The sequence below is a fragment of the Ictalurus punctatus genome, chromosome 5 (genome assembly GCF_001660625.3).
Source record: "Ictalurus punctatus breed USDA103 chromosome 5, Coco_2.0, whole genome shotgun sequence".
NCBI lineage: Eukaryota > Metazoa > Chordata > Actinopteri > Siluriformes > Ictaluridae > Ictalurus > Ictalurus punctatus.
Window position 1 is genome coordinate 9,607,231 of NC_030420.2, and position 21,183 is coordinate 9,628,413.

The 21,183-nt window shown below is 39.3% G+C and overlaps 1 protein-coding gene across 14 annotated transcripts in view; it reads left to right on the forward strand.

The window, feature by feature from the left end:
* Nucleotides 1-21,183, forward strand: part of cacna1db (calcium channel, voltage-dependent, L type, alpha 1D subunit, b) — a 147,902-nt gene that overhangs the window by 9,622 nt on the left and 117,097 nt on the right. For all 14 annotated transcript variants that reach the window (XM_053680188.1, XM_053680193.1, XM_053680194.1 and 11 more), the window contains exons 2-3: nt 5,206-5,545; nt 6,071-6,176. In XM_053680188.1, coding sequence (XP_053536163.1) covers nt 5,206-5,545; nt 6,071-6,176 — 446 coding nt within the window. The remainder of the gene's footprint in view (nt 1-5,205; nt 5,546-6,070; nt 6,177-21,183) is intronic.

The window sequence follows — 21,183 nt, forward strand, 5'->3', positions numbered from 1 at the left end:
GTCATGATCGTGCAACCTGTAGTTTCATGGAAAAATGTTTGTACGTTACTCACAATAATTAAAAAAAAAACAAAAAACAAAAAAACAAATAGGCTGTTTATTCAATTTCCCGCTGTCTCATGCCACGTTTTTTATTGAGCTGTGTTTTAATTACAGCTGTGCAACTTTGCCTGTCCTGTTGTTGACAAGGTTGTACATTTGGGTGTTAGTTTTCTTAATACAAATAAAGTGTGCGGTGGTGCCGGAAGTGCACGTGGAATGCTTGCAGTGTGAATTGAATGGGCGGCCTCTTTCAAATCCTGCACTACATTAGACATCTGCCATTTTCACTACTCTATGACTGACTAATCTGTACTCATATTTTATGATACTATCACAGTATTGTATTACAAGTCACTAAATATCGTGCCCTTGAGAAATATTGGCATACTATATACAAATATGCAAAAATGTATATATAAAACATACAACGCATCCAATAAGCTCGCTCACATAGACATCTATGTATATTGTATAATTTCATTTAAATATGTTTTTTTCCCCCCCCATTCCAGATCTAAAGAAGTTTTTTAAATAGTGCAATATTTTTCTTTCTTCAACGAAACAATGGTTTCAGTTAATATTTTGTAATGCCTGCCTTGGACACAATAACAGCACCAAGTCTCTTCCTGTAATGTTTAACAAGGTTGAAGACACTTGTTGATAGATATTGGCCGACTCCTCCATGCAGATCCTTTGATGCTTGTTTATATTCATAGGTTTGCAGGCTAGAGACTTAGTTGGTCATTGGTAAAACATTGATTTTGTGTTGGACCATTCCTGTGTTGAGCTCGAAGAACATTTGGTTCATCATCCCATTCTGTATCTATGGTCAGATCTGAACCTTCTGGCACAGGCAACCAGATTTTGGTCTCAAATCCAGAGCCATTTCAGCTCTCGCCTGTTTCCCACTGAAGCTAACCAGAGTTGAGCCTGGCCAGCACCTGGATGGGAGACCTCCTGGGGAAAACTAAGGTTGCTGCTGGAAGTGGTATTAGGGAGGCCAGCAGGGGGCGTTCACCCTGTGGTCTGTGTGGGGCCTAATGCAGCAGTATAGTGACGGGGACACTATACTGTATAAACAGCACCGTCTGTCAGATGAGACGTTAAACTGAGGTCTTGACTCACTGTGGTCATTAAAAATCCCAGGACACTTCTCGTAAAAGAGTAGGGATATAACCCCGGTGTCCTGGCAAAACTCCCCCATTGGCCCTTATCTATCATGGCCCCCTAATAATCTCCAACCCTGAATTGGCTACATCACTCTCCTCTCCACCAGTAGCTGGTGTGTGGTGGGCGTTCTGGTGCACTATGGCTGCCATCGCGTCATCCAGGTGGATGATGCCCCCCCCTACAATGTAGAGTGCTTTGAGTGCCTAGAAAAGCCCTATATAAATCTTGGTACTTAGCACAATTCATGATTCAATCAAGTACACTTGAACACACATACACCAACCAAACAGCCCAAAATCATCAATCAGTGCGTTTACATGGACAGCAATAATCCACTCTTAACCCGATTAAGACCGTACTTTGATTAAGAAACTACAATGTAAACAGCAATTTTTACTTACCTTAATCTAATTAAGGTCATACTCAAAGTAAGCAATAATCGAATTAAGACAGGTTGAGTACTCCTGTTTTAATCGCATTATGGACGTGTATTACAGACATGTAAACACCTCAATCATATTATGAACGTCGTGTGAGAGTTTTCACCGCATTTTGCGACAGGATACGATCACACACGGCAGTTTTACGTTTTACGGCGAACAAGAGAGTTCGGCTGTGTCCCAAACCGCATACTTGCCTACTATAGGCCTGTAGTGGGGAAAAATACATGTATCTCGGCTACTATATAGACCGTAAGTACGTGGTTTGAGACGCAGCCCACCGCTTCAAGCAGTTGTCTATTAGCACGTATAGCACGACAAATAATTAACTGCACTTAAAGCGTTCGTAAAAAAATTAAATAACACCCAAAACTGTATACGGTACCATAACGAAGACCAGCTGTATGTTGATACGTGACATTCTGGAGGGATGTCTGACGGCGTGGCGTGGTGACGTAATGACGCAGGCTGTTAATCTAATTCTGTTCTATAACATGTAAAACGGGAACATGAAAGGAGTATTCTAAAAGCGACTCATGTAAACACCTTAATCACATTATTATCTTAATCAGAGTAAGGTCAATAATTAGATTAATGCTGTCCATGTAAACGTAGTCAATGATCCGCCACTATATTTTACATGGGCACCTTATCAGGTGCTTTTATTCGTATGCACTCTTCTTTTGTAGGCAAACATGCTGATGATATGTTTGACCAAAACAGTTTATTCTGGTCACCTCTGACCACAACACATGATGCCAGTTGTATCACTAATGATACTTGGTAGCGTTCAGGCACCACATTTTATGAGATGTTCTCAGGCAGGGCTTCTTTTCACTGCCTTTCCAAACAGCGAGTTATAAAAGTAGCATTAAACAGTCGATTTTGAAACTCGATAACCTCCCTCCTCCACCAAGTTTTCTTCCTCCTCCACCATTTACCAGATTTGTGTGCAAAGACATTGTGCTCATGGGTCCAAGTCCTGGCAAATTTTCAATTATTTCAGCCATGTCAGTCTTTTTATTATGGCACTAATTGTCCTTAATGTGATTTTTAACTGCTTATGTATTTTTTAAAAAAATCTATTACTTAATTTGTGCAGGTCAGCGTTGAAAAGTCTTTTTTTTCTCCGTGGTAATGGATGACAAAGATATTTTACTAAGATATTTATTTTATGTATGCAACCTCGTATTTATACACCAGGGAAACAGGACATGCTTAAAGGCAACTGGGGTTCCTGGGGACCGGCCAATACAAGTTTTCCAAGAAGGACAATTTGTTTGTTATTTTGTTCGGGGTGTCAGAACAAATATAAAACATTTACTTCTATTGTTTAAGTGGAAATTTAAAATGATTGCATGTACAATCATTTTACATGCATTACGTGCTCATTTTTTGAAGGGTACATTTTTTTGGGGGCAGCCGTGGCTTAGGTGGTAGAGCGGGTTGTCCACTAATCGCAGGGTTGGCAGTTCGATTCCCGACCCACGTGACTCCACATGCCGAAGTGTCCTTGGGCAGGACACTGAACCCTAAGCTGATCCCGATGGCAGGCTAGAGCCAGTGTTGTGTGTGTGTGTGTCTGTGTGAATAGTTAAGGTTAAAAAGGTGCTATATAAGTGCAGATCATTTACCAATAGTTTTGGAAGACATTGTATTTGCTTGGAAGGCATTGTATTTACTTTACTTTACTTATATGTTCTCATTGTGCACAATCCAACTAACTGTCTGTCAAATTGTTTTGTTAGCAAGGTTAGTTAAAGCGCACCTATTTTGGTTTTGAGATGTGCCTAATTTTGTTTTAAAGGTCTCATACAATAGATTTACATGCAGCCAAGGTCAAAAACACTTTAATGCGCTCATAATTAAACTGCAGCATTAATTTTTTTTCCCCAGTGTCAAAAACGACTCGTTGAATGATCCGTTCTAAAGGATTCATTCTAAACTCCTCCTTTCAAAGAGCATGCTCTGCTCTGATTGGTCAGATGTCCCAATGTGTTCTGATTGGTCTACCGCTGTCAGCGAGCAGCCATTGAAGACCAGAGGTGGGGCCTTTTGTTATAAACCTACGTAGGTTAGTACAGGAAGTAAGTCTGGAATTACTAACGACTCCTTTAAGCTGTTCAGAATCGATTCCTTCTTTTGGGAGTCAATAACTCAGTTTGTTGTGCGCTTTGATTTCTGAAACTTTGTAGACGTTTTACACTCACAAACAGCTCTATAACAAACTACGTAAAAGGTAATATTTGAAAAACCATAATAGGTGCACTTTAAACATTGTTTGCCAGTATACGAACACAATCATGATGTATTTGTTGAGAATGCAGTGTAGAGGTATTCACAACGTTTGGAAGTGTCCATGGTAGCAATTTTGCGATTACTGACACGTACCTATTCCAGATATTGTTGTATCACTGGAATAAACAGGTGTCTTTATACCACTAAACTGCTTCTGACTGGAACCAGGGGATAATCTACAATCAGCACTTCCATATCGTTTCTATGTGGTGCATTGTTGCAGTTCTCGAGGCTGCTGTTTGCGAGGCGTTGTCAAGGAGATTCACTTTGTCCAAACACTTCTTTCGAGATGATATTAATAGTCTTGTAATAGTCTTGTACTGTGCCAAGTGCATTTCATATAAAGTGTTTCTAGATTTGATTTACATCATGAAGTGTACCTGAGTGGGTGTGTGATATTCTGCACAAATAAAGCACAGGAACTTCATGTGTGTTGATAGAACTGTACTCAAACGGCAGTTACGGCTCCCGGTTGGTGCGACAGTGTAAGTGTTTGCCCTGTTGTCAGGGGATCGGAAGGATCACAAATCCTAATGATGCTACAGCAATTTGTGGGCAGGAGTCCAGGAGAACATAACTGGGCCTGCTGTCTAGGTGGGAAGCATGGCACTTCTCTCTCTCCCGTCAATCAGAACAACACGAGCCAGTCTGCGAGCTCATGTAAATGGAAGAGCGTAATTTGGCTGCCTATGATGTTGCAAGAGCAGCAGTTTGAAAAGATCCAGTAGCTGCACGTGTCTCTGAGGAAGCACGTGTTAGCCTTAACACTCCCAGATGGTGGATGAGAACTGACTTGACATTTGCAATGACTATATCAGGAGGTAAAAATGATCAAATACAGTTATTGACCATTAATGCTGGTCTGTATGATATGCTACTTGGTTACAGAGTAGTTCTTTCGACAGCAAGGCTGCAAGTGGCAGATCAAGTGACCTGGAAAGTGCTCTGCCAGTTACAGCTCTGCTTTTTCACATGACACTATATTGATTCTTTCTGTCTCTCTTTCTCTTTGTTTCAGTTAAGCATGCTGCACGAATGGTTTATAGACAATATTACCAAAGGGATTACAAGTTTGTAAGCAGTGCCGTACCAACAACTATTATACACATTATACAAATATGAGAATAAATTTTGTCAAACCAGAACAAAATATGTCATTTGTAATAGCTTGGGTCATTACATGTGTCAGTATATGTCTAATGTCTGTCTAATATTTCCAAACTCTTGACCTTAAGTATTTTTCTCTAATCCTCAGGGGCAAGCTATGCTATCAGCACACGGGCCCCTTCCTCTGGCGACGCTCCTCCCCTTTGGTCAGAAAGCCCCTCCCTCTCCAGACAGTCACTCCCCCAGTCTGGTGCTCTGTCCTGGCAAGCTGCAATCACTGCGGCGAGAAACGCCAGGGCCGACGGCACCCAGACCATAAGTACGTCGGACAGTGCTCCAGTAGGCTCGCTGTCGCAGAGGAAGAGGCAGCAGTATGCCAAGAGCAAGAAGCAGGGTAGCTCCACCAATAGCAGGCCTCCACGGGCACTCTTCTGCCTCACCCTCAACAACCCGATACGCAGGGCCTGCATCAGCCTGGTGGAGTGGAAGTATCCTTCCATCAGCTCTCCTTTGGGACCGGATTCCCAAGTGACATCATTCTGACGAATTAACAAAATACACCCAAAAGTTGCAGTCAGGAAAGGAATGTAGAGAATTATGAAAGCAGAATGCTCCAACTAAAACTTGTATATAGATTTTACCAAGCCAAATTACATTCTAGCACTGTATTATTAGCATACCATTGTTGGCATTTTTGGGTGACGTATTCCTTTAAAGACGTCTATTTTTTGTAGTGGCATTTTTCCACAGATTTTTACAATGAACAGAAGATTATATTAAAAACAAAACTAAACAAAGGATAATAAATTGTATGTATTAATTGGATTAGATAACAAACTAGACTACTAGTGGTCATCTGTGAAATTAAATAATTTTTAATATAATTTTAGCAGCTAGTACTTTACAAAAAGTACTTGAATATCTACATTCGAGTCTGTGTAACAGTTCAGAGCAAAATATTATATTGATAACTGTAACTGCGTTTATATCCCTTAACCATGCGTTTTTTCCAGACCCTTTGATATCTTTATATTGCTGTCTATTTTTGCCAACTGCGTGGCCTTAGCTGTTTACATCCCCTTCCCTGAAGACGATTCCAATTCAACTAATCATGACCTGGTGAGTACTGTGGCTCCTGATCTCTCTCTCTCTCTCTCTCTCTCTCTCTCTCTCTCTCTCTCTGACAGATCACCACTTTTCTTTCACTTTGCTGAGATTTCCAAACAATGTAAACTGATTTGCTGCATTTCAAATGGATATTTAAACCCTTTCTGCTTGTGAGTAACCATGTCACACCTACAGGTGTTCCACCATGATTCCTTGCTTGAATTTACTCAGATCTCTTATCATTGGCCTTTTGTGTTTTGCGTATGGCTGTGATTAGTTACTCAGTGTTGTTCCTAGAGCTGTACAACTTGCGCTATCATGTTTCTTTGGCATGGCCACTCAATAGCCTGTATTCACTGGATACGCTGCTTGTTTACACCTATAATACGATCCAAAGAACAATGTAAAGAAAGGAACAGTTAAAATGAAGGCCAGCGTTTGTGCTGTTAATTATGTTTCTGCTAAATTCTGTTGATCTACCTATGTGTAGAAGAACTCAGTCAAAATCTAGGCCTGCTTCTTCAATTCAGCTAAATTTACTTAGCTCTGTATAGCGCTTTTAAGAGTAGATGTTGTCACAGAGAAGATTTCAGTTTCGACTTAGTCGATTTAGATCCATAATGAGCAATCCAGAGGTGACAGTGGCAAGGAAAAAACTCCTACATAGGGTATGAGGATGAAAAGTTGAGAGGAACCAGACTCAAAATGGATCCCATCCTCTTCTGGGTGACAGCTGATAGTGGGATTATAAATAAGTCGGGTATGCAGGTGTAGAAGAGAAAAGGCAAACAGTACTGAGTATACTGAATCCAGAATGAGCATAGGACACTCTTTATAATTAGTGCAGCAGTGTGTTTTCTGTATTTTCCCCAGAAGCAAGAATAGTGTGCGTAAACCTTTGGTTCATGTTCCATTGCTTTAAAACAGTGGTCACTAACCCTGTAACTGGAGATCTACCTTCCTGAAGACCAACCGTAATCGTGCTCACCTGACCATGTAATCATTGACTACGTTTACATGGACAGCAATAATTATTGACCTTACTCTGAGTAAGACAGTATTGTGATTAAGGTGTTTACATGAGTCGCTTTTAGAACATTCCTTTCATGTTCCTGTTTTACATGTTATAGAACATAGTTCGATTAACAGCGTCATTACGTCACCGCACCACACCGTCCAATGTCCCTCCAGAATTTCACGTATCAACATACAGTTCGTCTTCGTTATAGTACCGCATACAGTTTCGGGTGTTTTTATTTAATTGTTTTACGAAGGCTTTAAGTGCGGTTAACTATTTGTCATGCTGTATGTGCAAATAGACAACTGCTTGAAGCCGTGGGCTGCATCTGAAACCGTGTACTTACCGTCTATATAGTAGCCGAGATACATGTATTTCTCCTGCTACAGTCCTATAGTAGGCAAGTATGCGGTATGGGACGCAGCCATACTCTCTTGTTTGCCATAAAACGGTTGAGCACTGCCGTGTGTGATCGTGTCCTGTCGCAAAATGCAGTGAAAACTCTCACACGACGTTAATAATATGATTAAGTAGTTTACATGTCTGTAATACATGTCAATAATGCGACTAAAACAGGAATACTCCACACATCTTAATTTGATTTGTGTTTACTTTGAGTATGACCTTAATCAGATTAAGGAAATTAAAAATTGCTGTTTACATTGTAGTTTCTTAATCGGAGTATTGTCTTAATCGGGTTAATAGTGGATTATTGTTGTCCATGTAAACGCACTGATTGCCTTAAGGAGTTCTTGATCAACTAAAACAGGTGTGTTAGGTTTGGGTTGGGGATAAAAGCTGCAGGAAGGTAGATCTTAAGGAAGAGGGATTGTGACTACTGTTTTAGATCACATATGTTTTAGATCTGATTTTATAGCAACACATCTGACATTCATTTTTTATTTATTTATTTTTTAAAATCCAATATATGTTTATCTTTCTCATTGATGAGCAATACAAAGAATACTCCTGGAATCATTCCCATGCTTGTGGAAGCCTCCTAATGACCAGTAGCAGCACAGCTAGTGGGAGTATGAATAAGAGACGGAGGAAATGGGACAGCCACTAACGTTACACTGTGTTCCAGGGAAAGGTGACTCACTACAGTGTTTACAGATTACTTTCAAAATTTAGATTGAATTCAGACAGACATGATGCATTATCAGATTGGTGAGGATACTCCGAAAAACAAGGGGATGAATACTTAACCGTAGTCGTGCTTCGAAATACAAAATCGACAACTATCACATGCTTGCGGTTATCTTGCATGCAAGCAATTGTCTGCTGAGAAGCTTTATATTATTTATCTTGTTAACACGGGACAGTAAAAACGGTGTGTGCAATGCAAGCTGTCTCACATACACACACACACACACGTCCACACAGACAGAATGGATCTTGCGTCATCAGCAGCTCATCGCTGACTACATATCTGTTGGCACAGTGGTACTGGTGATGGAAAGCAGCATGAGTGTCTGTGTGTATGCATGCCACTGAGACAGTGTTTGTTTGCACCTGTGTGTATACAACTGATATGGTTATGGGGATGATACCTTTCCTAATCCTTTTCTCATCTGTGCCTATGGAGTAATGAAAAGTATGCATTTTCTGTACTTTTATTACTTCTGTTTTTGCTATCAGGGGTCCAAGCATGACGCAATAATTGGCCACTTGGGGCACTATGTGCGAAGGGTGCTTGGACCCCTCATATCGCGCTATCGCTCATATAACAACTATGTTTATTTACTATTGTTACTTAAATGTTGTCAAAGTTTGTTTACTTTTATTCAAGCAGTCTTGATCAACAAGCATATGTATGTAAAGGGCTAAATAATCCATATAGTAAAGATATGAAAGAGTATGTGTCTATGGAAAGGTTGTATATCTTGGTGTACATGGCACTGGAGTTCTGTTGCTGCTCTTAGTGCAGCCTAGTAGATTAAACCCTGCTGCGGATTAGCAGCATGTCATGAGAAGGGGGTAGTGCGGTTTCACGTTTGTCACGCGTCTGTTACAAGTTCATTGCTTTATTGCCACATGTTAATAGGCCCTCTCTAGTTTTTTTTTCAGTTAATAGACTGTTTATAGTTGTATAATATCAGACTCTCACTCCCCTTTGCTTTGTTTACACTCTCATGCCCTCTCAGTCTCTTTTTCCTCTTCTAATTGGTGGTCTATCACTATGCAGTCAGACTTCCTTTATGGCTGAAGTTGAGGTGCGATGACCTTTGACTGATTTGAGTTGGCGCATGACGTATGCGTAAATTTCCCGCCAATTATGGCACAACACCCTTGACACAGCTGTGAGAGAATTATTTTTACAGGGTTGTCAGGATGATTCACAGCAGCTCACAAATATCCTATCATAAAATTTTATTTCTTGCCTGACTCAATAATATTATTTTTTTCCTTTTCACTATAGCTTTAATTAATGTAACTCTAACTCAGGTAACTGATGAATTTAGGCGTATTATTTCAGATCCTGCCCCTTTTTAAGCCTTTTTCCTGACGACAAGAATAGCACAGATTTTGTTACACTCAACAAAGTGCGTGGCTTAGTGGTTAGCACGTTTGCCTCGCACCTCCGGGGTGGGAGGTTGGAATCTGCCCTGTGAGTGCAGAGTTTGCACATTCTACCCGTTCATCGGGGGTTTCCTCTGGGTACTCCGGTTTCCTTCCCCTGTCCAAAGACATGCGCTGTAGGCTGATTGGCATTTCCAAATTGTCCGTAGTGTGTGAATATGTGTGCGATTGTGCCCTGTGATGGTTCGGCACCCTGTGCAGGGTGTTGTCCCCTGCCTTGTGCCCCGAGTTCCCTGGGATAGGCTCCAGGCTCCCCTACGACCCTGTGTAGGACTACAATTCTGTTTGGTTTACTAAAAATCCTTTGTGCAAATGATTTTGTCCACATAGACCGTGATTCCAGATAATGATAATGAGTCTTTATTGGTCACATACATTACAGCACAGTGAAATTCTTTTCTTCGCATATCCCAGCTTGTTAGGAAGTTGGGGTCAGAGCACAGCCATAATACAGCGCCCCTGGAGCAGAGAGGGTTAACGGCCTTGCTCAAGGGCCCAACAATGGCAGATTGGCAGTGCTGGGACTTGAACCCCCGACCTTCCGATCAGTAACCCAGAGCCTTAACCGCTAAGAAACCACTGCCCCCTCAGTCATGTGCGATGAGCGGTGTGCAGTGTGCAGTGTTCCTGTAGAATTGGACAATTATTTGTGTCATGTGTTTCAATACTGCTTGTCCTCATATAATCTGGTTTTGAAATACAGATTATGTGAGGCGTCCACCATACAAGTCCTGGTCAGTAAGTTGTTAGCTGTTACTATAGAAACCATAATGTATTTGAATGAGGGCATTAATGTAAACCTGTGATTTGATTTGCACCCGGCACTACTGATAGACCTGCTGTTTCAGAAAATCAATCAACACCTTCTACCCAGTTCGAATTTAGAATTGACCAGTATATGGTGTAATATGGTGCTAATATTATCATATTAATATGTAATGGACAGCTAGAGAGCAGGGCAGCACTGTGATACAGAGGGTAGCATTGCTTCTCCACAGCTTCAAGATTTCTGGTTCAATTGTAAGCTCGGGAAACGGCCTGTCTGGAGTTTCCCCATGTTCCCCAGTGTCCATCTGGGTTTCCTCTGGGTTCTCCGATATCCTCCCACCTCCTGAAAATGCATGGCAGTGCATGGACAGCTCTAAATTGTCAGTGTGTGTATGTGTATGTGCATGACATCCTGCGACGGACTGACATCCCATCGAGGGTGTGTTCAAGCCTCTTGCCCAGTGTTTCCAGGATAATCGCCGAATCCACCATGATTCCTGACCAGGATGAAAGTAAGACATGAACATAACAAAACTCAGATAATAGTTCAAGTACCAGGATTTAGTACGTTACAGTGAAGAAAATTTTTTTATTCCTTCTAATGGCAAGGGACATTATTTTGTAGAGAGACTGTATGGCGCCAAGATATTGATCAATGGTGCAGTAAGTCACAATATGTAATACGCAATTTGACCACCTGCTGAAAGTGGTGCAGTGGGATTTAGCCATTGCTTCATCTCTTACTAAAGAGAGCAATACAGCACCACTTTAGTCCTTTAGTCTGTCCAGCTCTCTCACTTCCTCACCTGTACACTCTGCTCAAACAGCTCAGGTTCCAAAGCTTTCATGTTAATACCACCGATCATCTTTATAATCTCACTAACTAGCCGAGCCGAGTCTCTGCCGGAACTCAGCATAAACTGTGTTCTATATCTGCATTGTGTTCTGGAACTTTGAGTCCTTTTGTTTTTAGGAGGTAACACCAAAACCTCATTCATCCATCCATCCATCCATCACAGGGCCGTAGAGAGCCTGGCGCCTATCCCAGGGGACAAGGCTGGGGACACCCTGGATGAGGTGCCAACCCATCACAGGGCACAATCACACACCCATTCACACACTATGGACAATTTTAGAAATGACAATCAGCCTACATGTCTTTGGACTGGGGGAGGAAACCGGAGTACCCGGATGAAACCACCGAAGCACAGGGAGAGCATGCAAACTCCGAGCACACAGGACGGAGGCGGGAATCGAACACCCAGCCCCGGAGGTGCGAGGCAAATGTGCTCAAAACCTGATCATTGTCCCTTACGTTTGAGAGCGCCATTGTAACCGAGCAACGGCCCCTTTCGGGCATCATTGCAGCAGACAACAGCTTATTTGATAAATACAGGAATATCATAAATACAGTACATTACAAGTATTCCAATATAAACATATAAGTGTGTCAGGGCCAGACCTTTTCTTCAATTGTGGCACTTGCAGACCCTTTATTAGCGAACTTAAATACTAGAGCTATAACATATTGTGATTTTCTTTGTACATACACAGGATTTGGGACCAGATACTGTGGCAGTTATACACAAAGGTAGCTTAGATAGAATTTTGTGTGTGTGTGTGTTTGTGTCTGTTTTCAGATCTTTCATTGGATGGCCTTCAGATAATAAATAAAGCTCAAGAAGAGCAGCTTAGAACGTGGAGTGGGCTTGTTTGTGTGTGTGTGTGTGTGTGTGTGTGTGTGTGTGTATGTGTGTGTGTGTATGCCTTTGTGCCAAAAAGTATTCCCAGAAAATGTCAGGTTGTGTCTATCTAACTGTGGGGATTAAGAGTTTAGCCAGAGAGCAGAGAGAAATGAGTCAGAATAAGCAGTAGTGTGTGTGTGTATGTGTGTGTACTCGTATGCATGTGGATCTCACTACTAGGGGTGAATTTTAGTGTCCTGTAGATGTTTGGATAAATGTCATTTATATCAGTCTTAATTTTTCTACAGTGTTTCATTAACACGCTAGTTAAAAGGATGCTCATATGTACTGTATATAACGTAGGCAGTGTGTAGCTGTGTGTCTGTGTGTACTGATTGTATTGGGTAGCGTATTTTGTTCGCCAGTCTTTAGCTCTGCAGTGTGTGAGCAACCACAATAGATACCTAAAGGGCACTCATAGGCCAGTTGTTTGACATATCCCTTGTGCCATCTGAAATATTTTGCTGGATAAAAAAATTAATGGCGAACCACAACTATATTGCTTGTCGTACCTACCTGTCGTATCAGGTTGACTTGGAAACAGTCGATTAGCAAAGACACAATGTTCTCACTGAAAGCAATGCTGCCATTTCTTTACTCCCTGATGAACATTAAGTGAATTATGTATTTTATAACCTGATAGAATTCACCACTCCCGAAGCCATAAAAACATTCCTGGTACCATAGTGATGACCCCTCGGTGGTTTTATGCAGTGTGGTCTGACTATTCAAACGTCTTTTAATCAAGAATTACTTGTTTATATTACTTTAACATCTTTAACAGGACATTTTGTAAAAAAAAATCTTGAGCATCTTCCGGTCTCTCTTTCTGTCTTTTCATAATTCTTTCTTTCTCATGCTACAATATACTGTATGAGAGCTCTTTATTTCAGGGACTGTATGTGGGCTTTTTGAGTGGGTGTGTGACAACAAGAGGATCAGCGCTCATTAATACACAAAGACACACACACACACACACACACACACACACACACACACACACACACACACACACACACACACACACACACACATTTGTCATACTATCCTTGAGAGGACCTTCCTTTAACATAATTATTAATGCAGCTTATTGATGCTATGTCACACCTACATCTATCTTTCACCTTAACCTTGATTACCATAGGAAACGTTTCGCCTCTTTAGGTGGTTTAAATAAAAGGTACGGTTTTTGTAAAATAAATAAATAAATAAATAAAATAAAAAAATGCCCACAAAAGTTTACTTTGTGGGGACCAGCTAAAAAGTCAAAACTTCTCAGATATTCCTGTCCTTGTGGGTAGGCCTGTCACAGTAATTGTTATCGTATGATATACGGACATGACCTAGATAATTTTTGCTGACCTCGATATCGCCCATGGTGTTTACATGCCTGTTTGTTTACATGAGAACGAACGTCACCAACATTTTAGCCGTTCACGTTGCTTCTGTCCTCTCGTCTGCTCTAGGGCTGTCGATTTAAACTTTGAACTTTGAATGTTTATCAAAACTGTGTAGCAATCCCTAGCACAGATTTTAATTAAAACATACTGTTGAAAAAAATGGCACGCAAGATATTAACCATGCACAGACAATGCTTTTTGAAGAAGAAAAATCTAGAAAGAATAGTTCTAGTATTTCAGATAATCCAGTCATCGTCAATGATGTCGGGGATTGAGACGATTAAGTGTCATTTGCTGAAGCTGTACAGTGAATGAACAGCAGTAAACTGAAGCGTTTTACTAGCTGGTTAATTAACTCACCTAAACACATCCTATACATATATGAGATTAATCAAACATTTACACAACATAAACATAATATTACAACTTGCGTCTTCACAAAATGACACGAATGCACAAGTGAATTTGAACTTAAGTAAGGCGCGAAGTCATTGTTGTGAATACGCTCTTTCCCTATCAACACACTAAAACACTAAACTAACTAAAGAACTAAAGCATAAAGAATTCATAATATTGTATTACAGTAGTGTTCTCATTGTAATGTAATTATTTCATGAGATCAGGTTTTCACGTTTTTGTTGATACATGTTTAAGTTCATATATAAAATGAATTTTTCTCGTCAACTAAAATGCTGTTGACTAACAGTCAATGCCATTTTAGTCAGAGTAAAATTGACTAAAATAAATAAATATGACGATGAAATATTAACTAAATTTAAAGGATATTTTCATCAGAAGACAAAAAAGCTATTTTTGACCTTCCAATTCCAATGTCTGAATACTCTTAAGAATGAAAAGTTCATTGCTTTTGAAAGGGTGCTGATACATTATTATTATCATTGTATCAGTGGCATAAAATGGTCTTAAAATGACAATAATATTGTTTATTGAAATTGCTTCTGGGACAATATATCGTCCAACAATCGTGACAGATCTGGTTGTGGGCACATTTGGCTGGTCCCACCAAGATACAAATACTGTCCATCCCCTTACACACACACACACACACACACACACACACACACACACACCGGTGAAACCTTTCCTACTTTCCTGCTTGACTAGCCTGAGGATTGTGTAAAACGGAAGTAGTGGATTTTTTTCATCATTTCTGTCAATAGAATAATGCACACGAAACCCTGACTGTGTAAACTTGTCAACAGGTACAAGTGCTGAACGTTTTTATTATTCAGTTCTTCCATGGTCGCTAACAGGAAAGGGATATAGTTACGAGAGAGAGAATATAAGAATGTAAGTCTGGACCTGCGATTGTGTCCTCAGTTGCCATAATCATTTAATCTGGAAATCCGTTCATCAATAAGCCGGTATGGGTATTTTTAATGACATGAGACTAAATGTTTTAGTAGCCAACAAGAACCGCCCTTTATATGGGTGTTCAGACCCTTCTCCGATTAATGCCATGCCCCTGGATGTGGCTATGATTGGATAGTGACTGCATTTCAGTGTGGTTTGACTGCAGCATACTGATGAAAGTGAAATGCAATGCAACAGGAAACTGATGCAAAGTCAGTCCTAACAAACAATCCCCTGTTGATTGTTTTTCACTGAGAGATAACACGACGTAAGGGCTATGCAATGCAGGCTTTGCCTTTCAGTGTGACACGTTGTCCTAATGTCGCGAAAGACAAGCAGGACTATCTGTGCATTACATTTCATGTTTAATGCATTTCATGTCCATAATTTCCATGCCATGAGATATATATATATATATATATATATATATATATATATATATATATATATATATATATATATATATATATATATATATATATAAATATCACAGTAGATAGCTCATGTATTATGATTTTTATTATAAAATGAATATTTTAAGTTAGTTGTAAGTTTCAACCATTATACCATACTGTATATGTAGAACTCATTTACCTGGTATGATAGCCTTTCAATACTTTGTCCCTACTCTCATCTAGCTTACATAATTGACCATAAATGACCTATAATGACTAGTCACTACAACACCAAGCAAAAGTTTTGTCATAATTTGGTCTTCAGTTCATCTGCAATGAAATTTTGGCAGTAATTAACTGGGATTTGCAAAACAAATAAATAAAAAAATAAATAACAGAAAAGTATACTCTAAGGTGATCATGGATTATTTACTGCTCAGTCATACATGAGCACAGTGTGTCTGACTGGAGATTAGTGAAGCTTATTATGAAATAAATATAGCCCACATGCAGTGGAAGGAGGAGGAAGACTAAACAGCCAAAAACCTAAGACCTAAAACAGCCAATCACCATCATTAAAAATAACATAGAATTATGACTGTGCAGGTTATGTAACACTATTAATTCCTAAGTTTATCTGTCTGTTAAGCATTTCAGGTTTTCAAACACGGGAAAGTCTTCAGGAGGGCGGACTTTGCGCTTTCTTGGTAACATGACACGCTGTGGTTTTTTTTGTCTTATTAAGTTGAATAGAGAGAGAAAAAAAGAGGCTGGTGAGGGAACAATTAGACTATTTATAGCTGTTATAGTGTAGGTGATAATAGGAACTAACTTGTTTCATGGACATTCTAGAACAGAGGTTCTCGGCCTTTTGAAACTAAAGCCCCCCCCCAAGCCTCCCCCATCATTTTTATGTATTTTATGTATATGTATATATATATGTGTGTGTGTGTGTGTATGTGTGTGTATGTATGTATGTATGTATGTATGTATGTATATGTACGTATATGTGTGTGTGTGTGTGTGTGTGTGTGTGTGTGTGTGTGTGTGTGTATACCTGATCTATAATCTGTTTTTGATAGATAGATAAATCGATAGATAGATAGATAGATAGATAGATAGATAGATAGATTTTTTGCTTTTGTGTTTTTGTACATTTCAAATCACTTTTCATAACTTTTTTTTTTATGAAATTCAATTAATTTTGAAATAACTTTGATGACTTTTATAAAACTATATAACGGACAGGTATGTAGCATTGATGATCAAAAATGTTTCTAAACACTATAACTACTTTGAACAAGAGAACTAGGCTGTAATAACGTGGACTATTTTACATGTAAAACATGTTGTATTCTGTTTGTCTTGCGTTCTAAAAACATTCACATAAGAATGATGTAAATTGGGACGAAGGGCGCGTCTCGTTATCCATGACATTGTTAAATCTGCGTCTCTCAGCCACTCACTGAACAGAGCAGACGTGGGAAAGCAAGACCTCGCGCTCGCAGGCAGTACTGGCCACATTTGGAAAGTTGCTAAGGTTTGTCCAAAAAGTTGCTAGAGTTGACGCTAAGCACTTAAAGAAAAGAAAAAAATCACTAAAGGGGTCTGAAAAGTTGCTAAGTTGGCAACACTGGTCTGCACTGACAGCTAGATAAAAGGCAGCCTAAACTCCACCTCTCCCCAACAAAAAGAAATCACAGATTCTTTTTTCTTACTTTTATTTGATAAGCAATAAAATACACCTCGTACCCAAATGATGCCCTGTCTGTGTTTTTTTTTCTTGAAAACAATTTGCGCCCCCCTTCCGTTCTCCCCTGGGTTGAGAACCACTGTACTAGAACAAGAAATAGGTTAAAAAGCATGCCATGTCGTTCTCTAATTGAAAAAAAAAACCCCTAAAAACTATTGATGTGGTATAAGAGGAATAAAGCAGCTTTGTGGTGGCAGCAGCCCTCACACAGCATTACACCTCCCTGTCAGTTATTTTTTCCTATTCTGCTTTGTTCCTTACCTGAAGCACAACATACTATTGGATGATGTATTTTTGCCTGATGTGTCCACATCAGGTCGTGCTGTGTGTAAAGATGATGTCTCTTGTGTGGAATGATGACAAAACTGTAGTCTGTTATCTCTGCACTGCTAAAATCTTACACCGGACGCTGCAGCAGTGAAGCGGGGGTTTCGGTGTTGAGTCAAAAAAAATTTCCACGCTGAATTAAAGCACCAGTACACAGTTGAAAGATTTAAATGAAAATGAGTTGACAAAAAAGTATATATTGAACAGAAAAATATATTTATAGAGCAGTATATTTCATATCCAGTTAATGTTAATATATAAAAAAGTTTATGATATTATATATGATATTCAATGATGAAGTAGAAATGCTTTTGTTTGTGGAGAGTGAATGTGAGCCTAACAGGAGGTTTTTTTTTTTTTAGAATTCAGTCAATGTTAATATGAATTAATAACATTCAATAAGTTAAGAAATCTTACTTTAATCTTCAGAATTTAGTTCATGTGTTAATATTAATTAGAGTAAAGTGTTTTCTGTTGATGAGACCAGTTACTGTGAAACAACCTGTTGTAATTGAGAGAATAAAGATTTTATTTGCATTTCCTCAGAATTGTGGAATTAATTATTATTAATTTAAAAGAAGGTATTAAAGGCAGAACTATAGGTATTGGCCGATATCACTCTGAATAATCGGTATAGGTTGAGAAATTTAGTATCGGTGCATCTCTAGTCATAACACTTTTTTCATGTTTTAGTAATAACTCTGAAATGCTTGCTGATAAAGTGTTCAATTCAGTAGGAATGAAGAAGCAATGTTCTATCAAAGGGCGTCCAAGCCCTTCTCTGATTACAGATTATTTCCCCGAGTGCGCCTTAGAGCTGCGATCGGACAGTGGTTGCATTTCACTGTGGCTCGACTGCAGCACACTGATGAAAATGAAATGCAAATGCACCAAGGACGTACATTCATTTCTGAGCAATGTCTGCATAAAATTCCTTTAAAAAAATCACATGCAATGCAATGAAGATTTTGCTTTTTAGTGTGACACGTTGTGCTCATGTCACGAATGAAAAGCAATTCCATCTGAGTACTGCGTTTCCAATCCCCCCTGAATCCTCTACATGAATTTAATATCACATCGCACATATATACATTATTTAGATTAGATTATTAGATTATTTTCTCTAAAACATAACAAAAGCATGTATAATCCAGCAAATCTACTGTCCTTGTCTATATCCAATTCTTCCAAGTGAGTCACGACACAATCACTTACAAACATACCTTCATAACAACACTGACCCATTTATCTTTTTATACATATGCAGCAGATGGTTCTGTAAGCAGTAAGAGAAACCTTTAAGACTAATAATTGCAATTATTATTATTAAAAAAAAACAACAACAGATAGTCCTAGAGATGAGTGTTGAACGATTTGGGTCCTAATGAACAAGATGATCTTGGTGCACTGACTCATTCCTGTCCTTCACTGATGTTTACAAGTAAAATGACCTCATTCAAAGACTGTCGTATGGACTCGAAATTGGATTTGCTTGGAGTTGGCTCCAGTGTATACAATATTAAGTCCATATTAGATGGTTTCCGCTTCTTTTGTGCAATCGACCAATGTAATGACATTCAGGCACCAAGATCAAGATGACATTGCAGACCACAAAATTCTTTATACGTAGAATGTAAAAAGGTAAAAATAGTGTTAAAAAGAGAGACTGTCAGGGAATAAGGGTAATACAGTTGAGGTCATAAGTTTACATGCAGTACGCCTTGCATAAACTGCAAACTGCATAACCCCTTTGAGTTTGCACTCAAACGATTTTCTAATGCAGTGTTTATAAAGCTCTTAAATGTCCAAAAATAAGGTTGATAAAGTAATTGAAGTGTTAGTATCAGTGAAAATGACAAAAGTGATTATTATCCAGTTCTACTCAATTAAAAGGGATCAAAACAGATATTGTGGCTAAATAATCTGGGCATATTTAAAAAATACATAACAGGAAACAATCATATTTAAAGCCAAATAAGCTTTGTACTCTCAGTAGCAAAGGTAACCATTAACATTAGGCTAGAGAGCTAAATTAGCTGTGTATGTTGTTCTGCTCTCTCTTAATCACACTTATGTCCTCTGCTTGCGTTCTTTGCTGCATGCTCTGATCACGCTTGTGGTGTGTGTTTGAGACGTCGGCAGAAGTACGCAAACGGATCTGTGCTTGTGTGTCCATGCGTGTGTTTAGATTAGATGAAATGTCAACAGCTTTTTGTCACACGTGTGTCAGGAGTGTCTGGCCTACAGAGGTGTCAACAGTGGTTGGCTTCACAGGTGCGTGCGTGTGTGTGTGTGTTTGCGTGCATTTGTGTGTGTTTGATCTGAGTGAAATGTCAATAGGGGGATGACGGATTGAGGCAGCTCCAGATGAGCTACAATTTGTTCAAATTACACACTGAGTGAAAAGCAGAGAAAAACAACATTCAGGGGCAGTCTTGAACTGAGATTGGCCTTTTTTTTTTTTTTTTAAACATCCATCCATTGCTTCAGCCTCTTTAGCACACGGTTCATCCACCCAGACATCCTTCTACCAGTTCATCTGTCCATCCATCCATTCACCCATCTGTCTCTTTCCATTTGCTGTTAAAGGTTCAGCGTGGATGTGTTGGCAAGCTTACCAGCACTTAACACAGGTGATTTACACAAGCCTCACAGCAAACGCAAGCTGTCACTTGTTTGTGTGCTATAATGCTGATGTTGCACCTCAAGTGAAAAATCTTTCCCCTTAAACAGAAGCAAATGAAGAATAAAGATATTTCTGGTCCAGACTTTAATGATCAAAGCTCAAAGATGATCTACCTGACTGTTGATTTTTTGGCTGGGGTTGTCTTATCATAAATTCATTAACTAGCCCCTCCGGCAAGTGAAAGATCTAATGTGCTGCCCACTCCCATGTTTTGGTTGCCTGGAAACCAAATTGACATGGTTAAAACAATGGTAGCTAATGTAATGCAGTGAAGTATGGTGAGCTAGTTAGCTAGTTAAGTGCAGAAATACAGGCCCAAATGAGTATATAAGTTTCCGTATTTTGGACAAATAAGTCAGTTGTTGTCCTCTTCTGTGTCCTAATGTGTAATAAACCTAATTTGCAATGGGGGGATGAATAATTTTGATGGCAACTGTATATTTCATTTAGCAAGTCAATTAGTGCTTCTACTTTGTTCACAGCAGAGAACGCAATCAATTAATTCACTATATTAGAATTCAAGTGTGTCAATAGTTAACATTCACCAAGTTGACTGTCTCGTTAAAGTCTGGAAGATTGCAGAAATGGACTTAATGACATTTAGAAGATTCTGATTGGCCAATTGTAATAATTAGGAGTTAACTGGGAGTGTACTTGTGGCTGTATTTGCCTTTGTTTACCTTTTTGTCCTTGATACCATGAGAAAATCCAAGCAACATGTTGAACTCCACAAGTCCAGTATTTTGTCCTTAAAAGCAATTTCCAAACAACTGAAAAAAATGGGTGAGGCTTTTTGTTTGTGAGACTGTGAAGCATGGGGGTGGCAGCATCATATTGTGTGGGTGGCATCACTTCAAGACATCAGCCTGAAATACTTGGGCGCAGCTGGGTTTTCCAGCAGGATAATAATCCCAAGCATACCTCTAAAGTAACAACATGGCTTAAAGACAGCAAAGTGAAAGTATCAGAG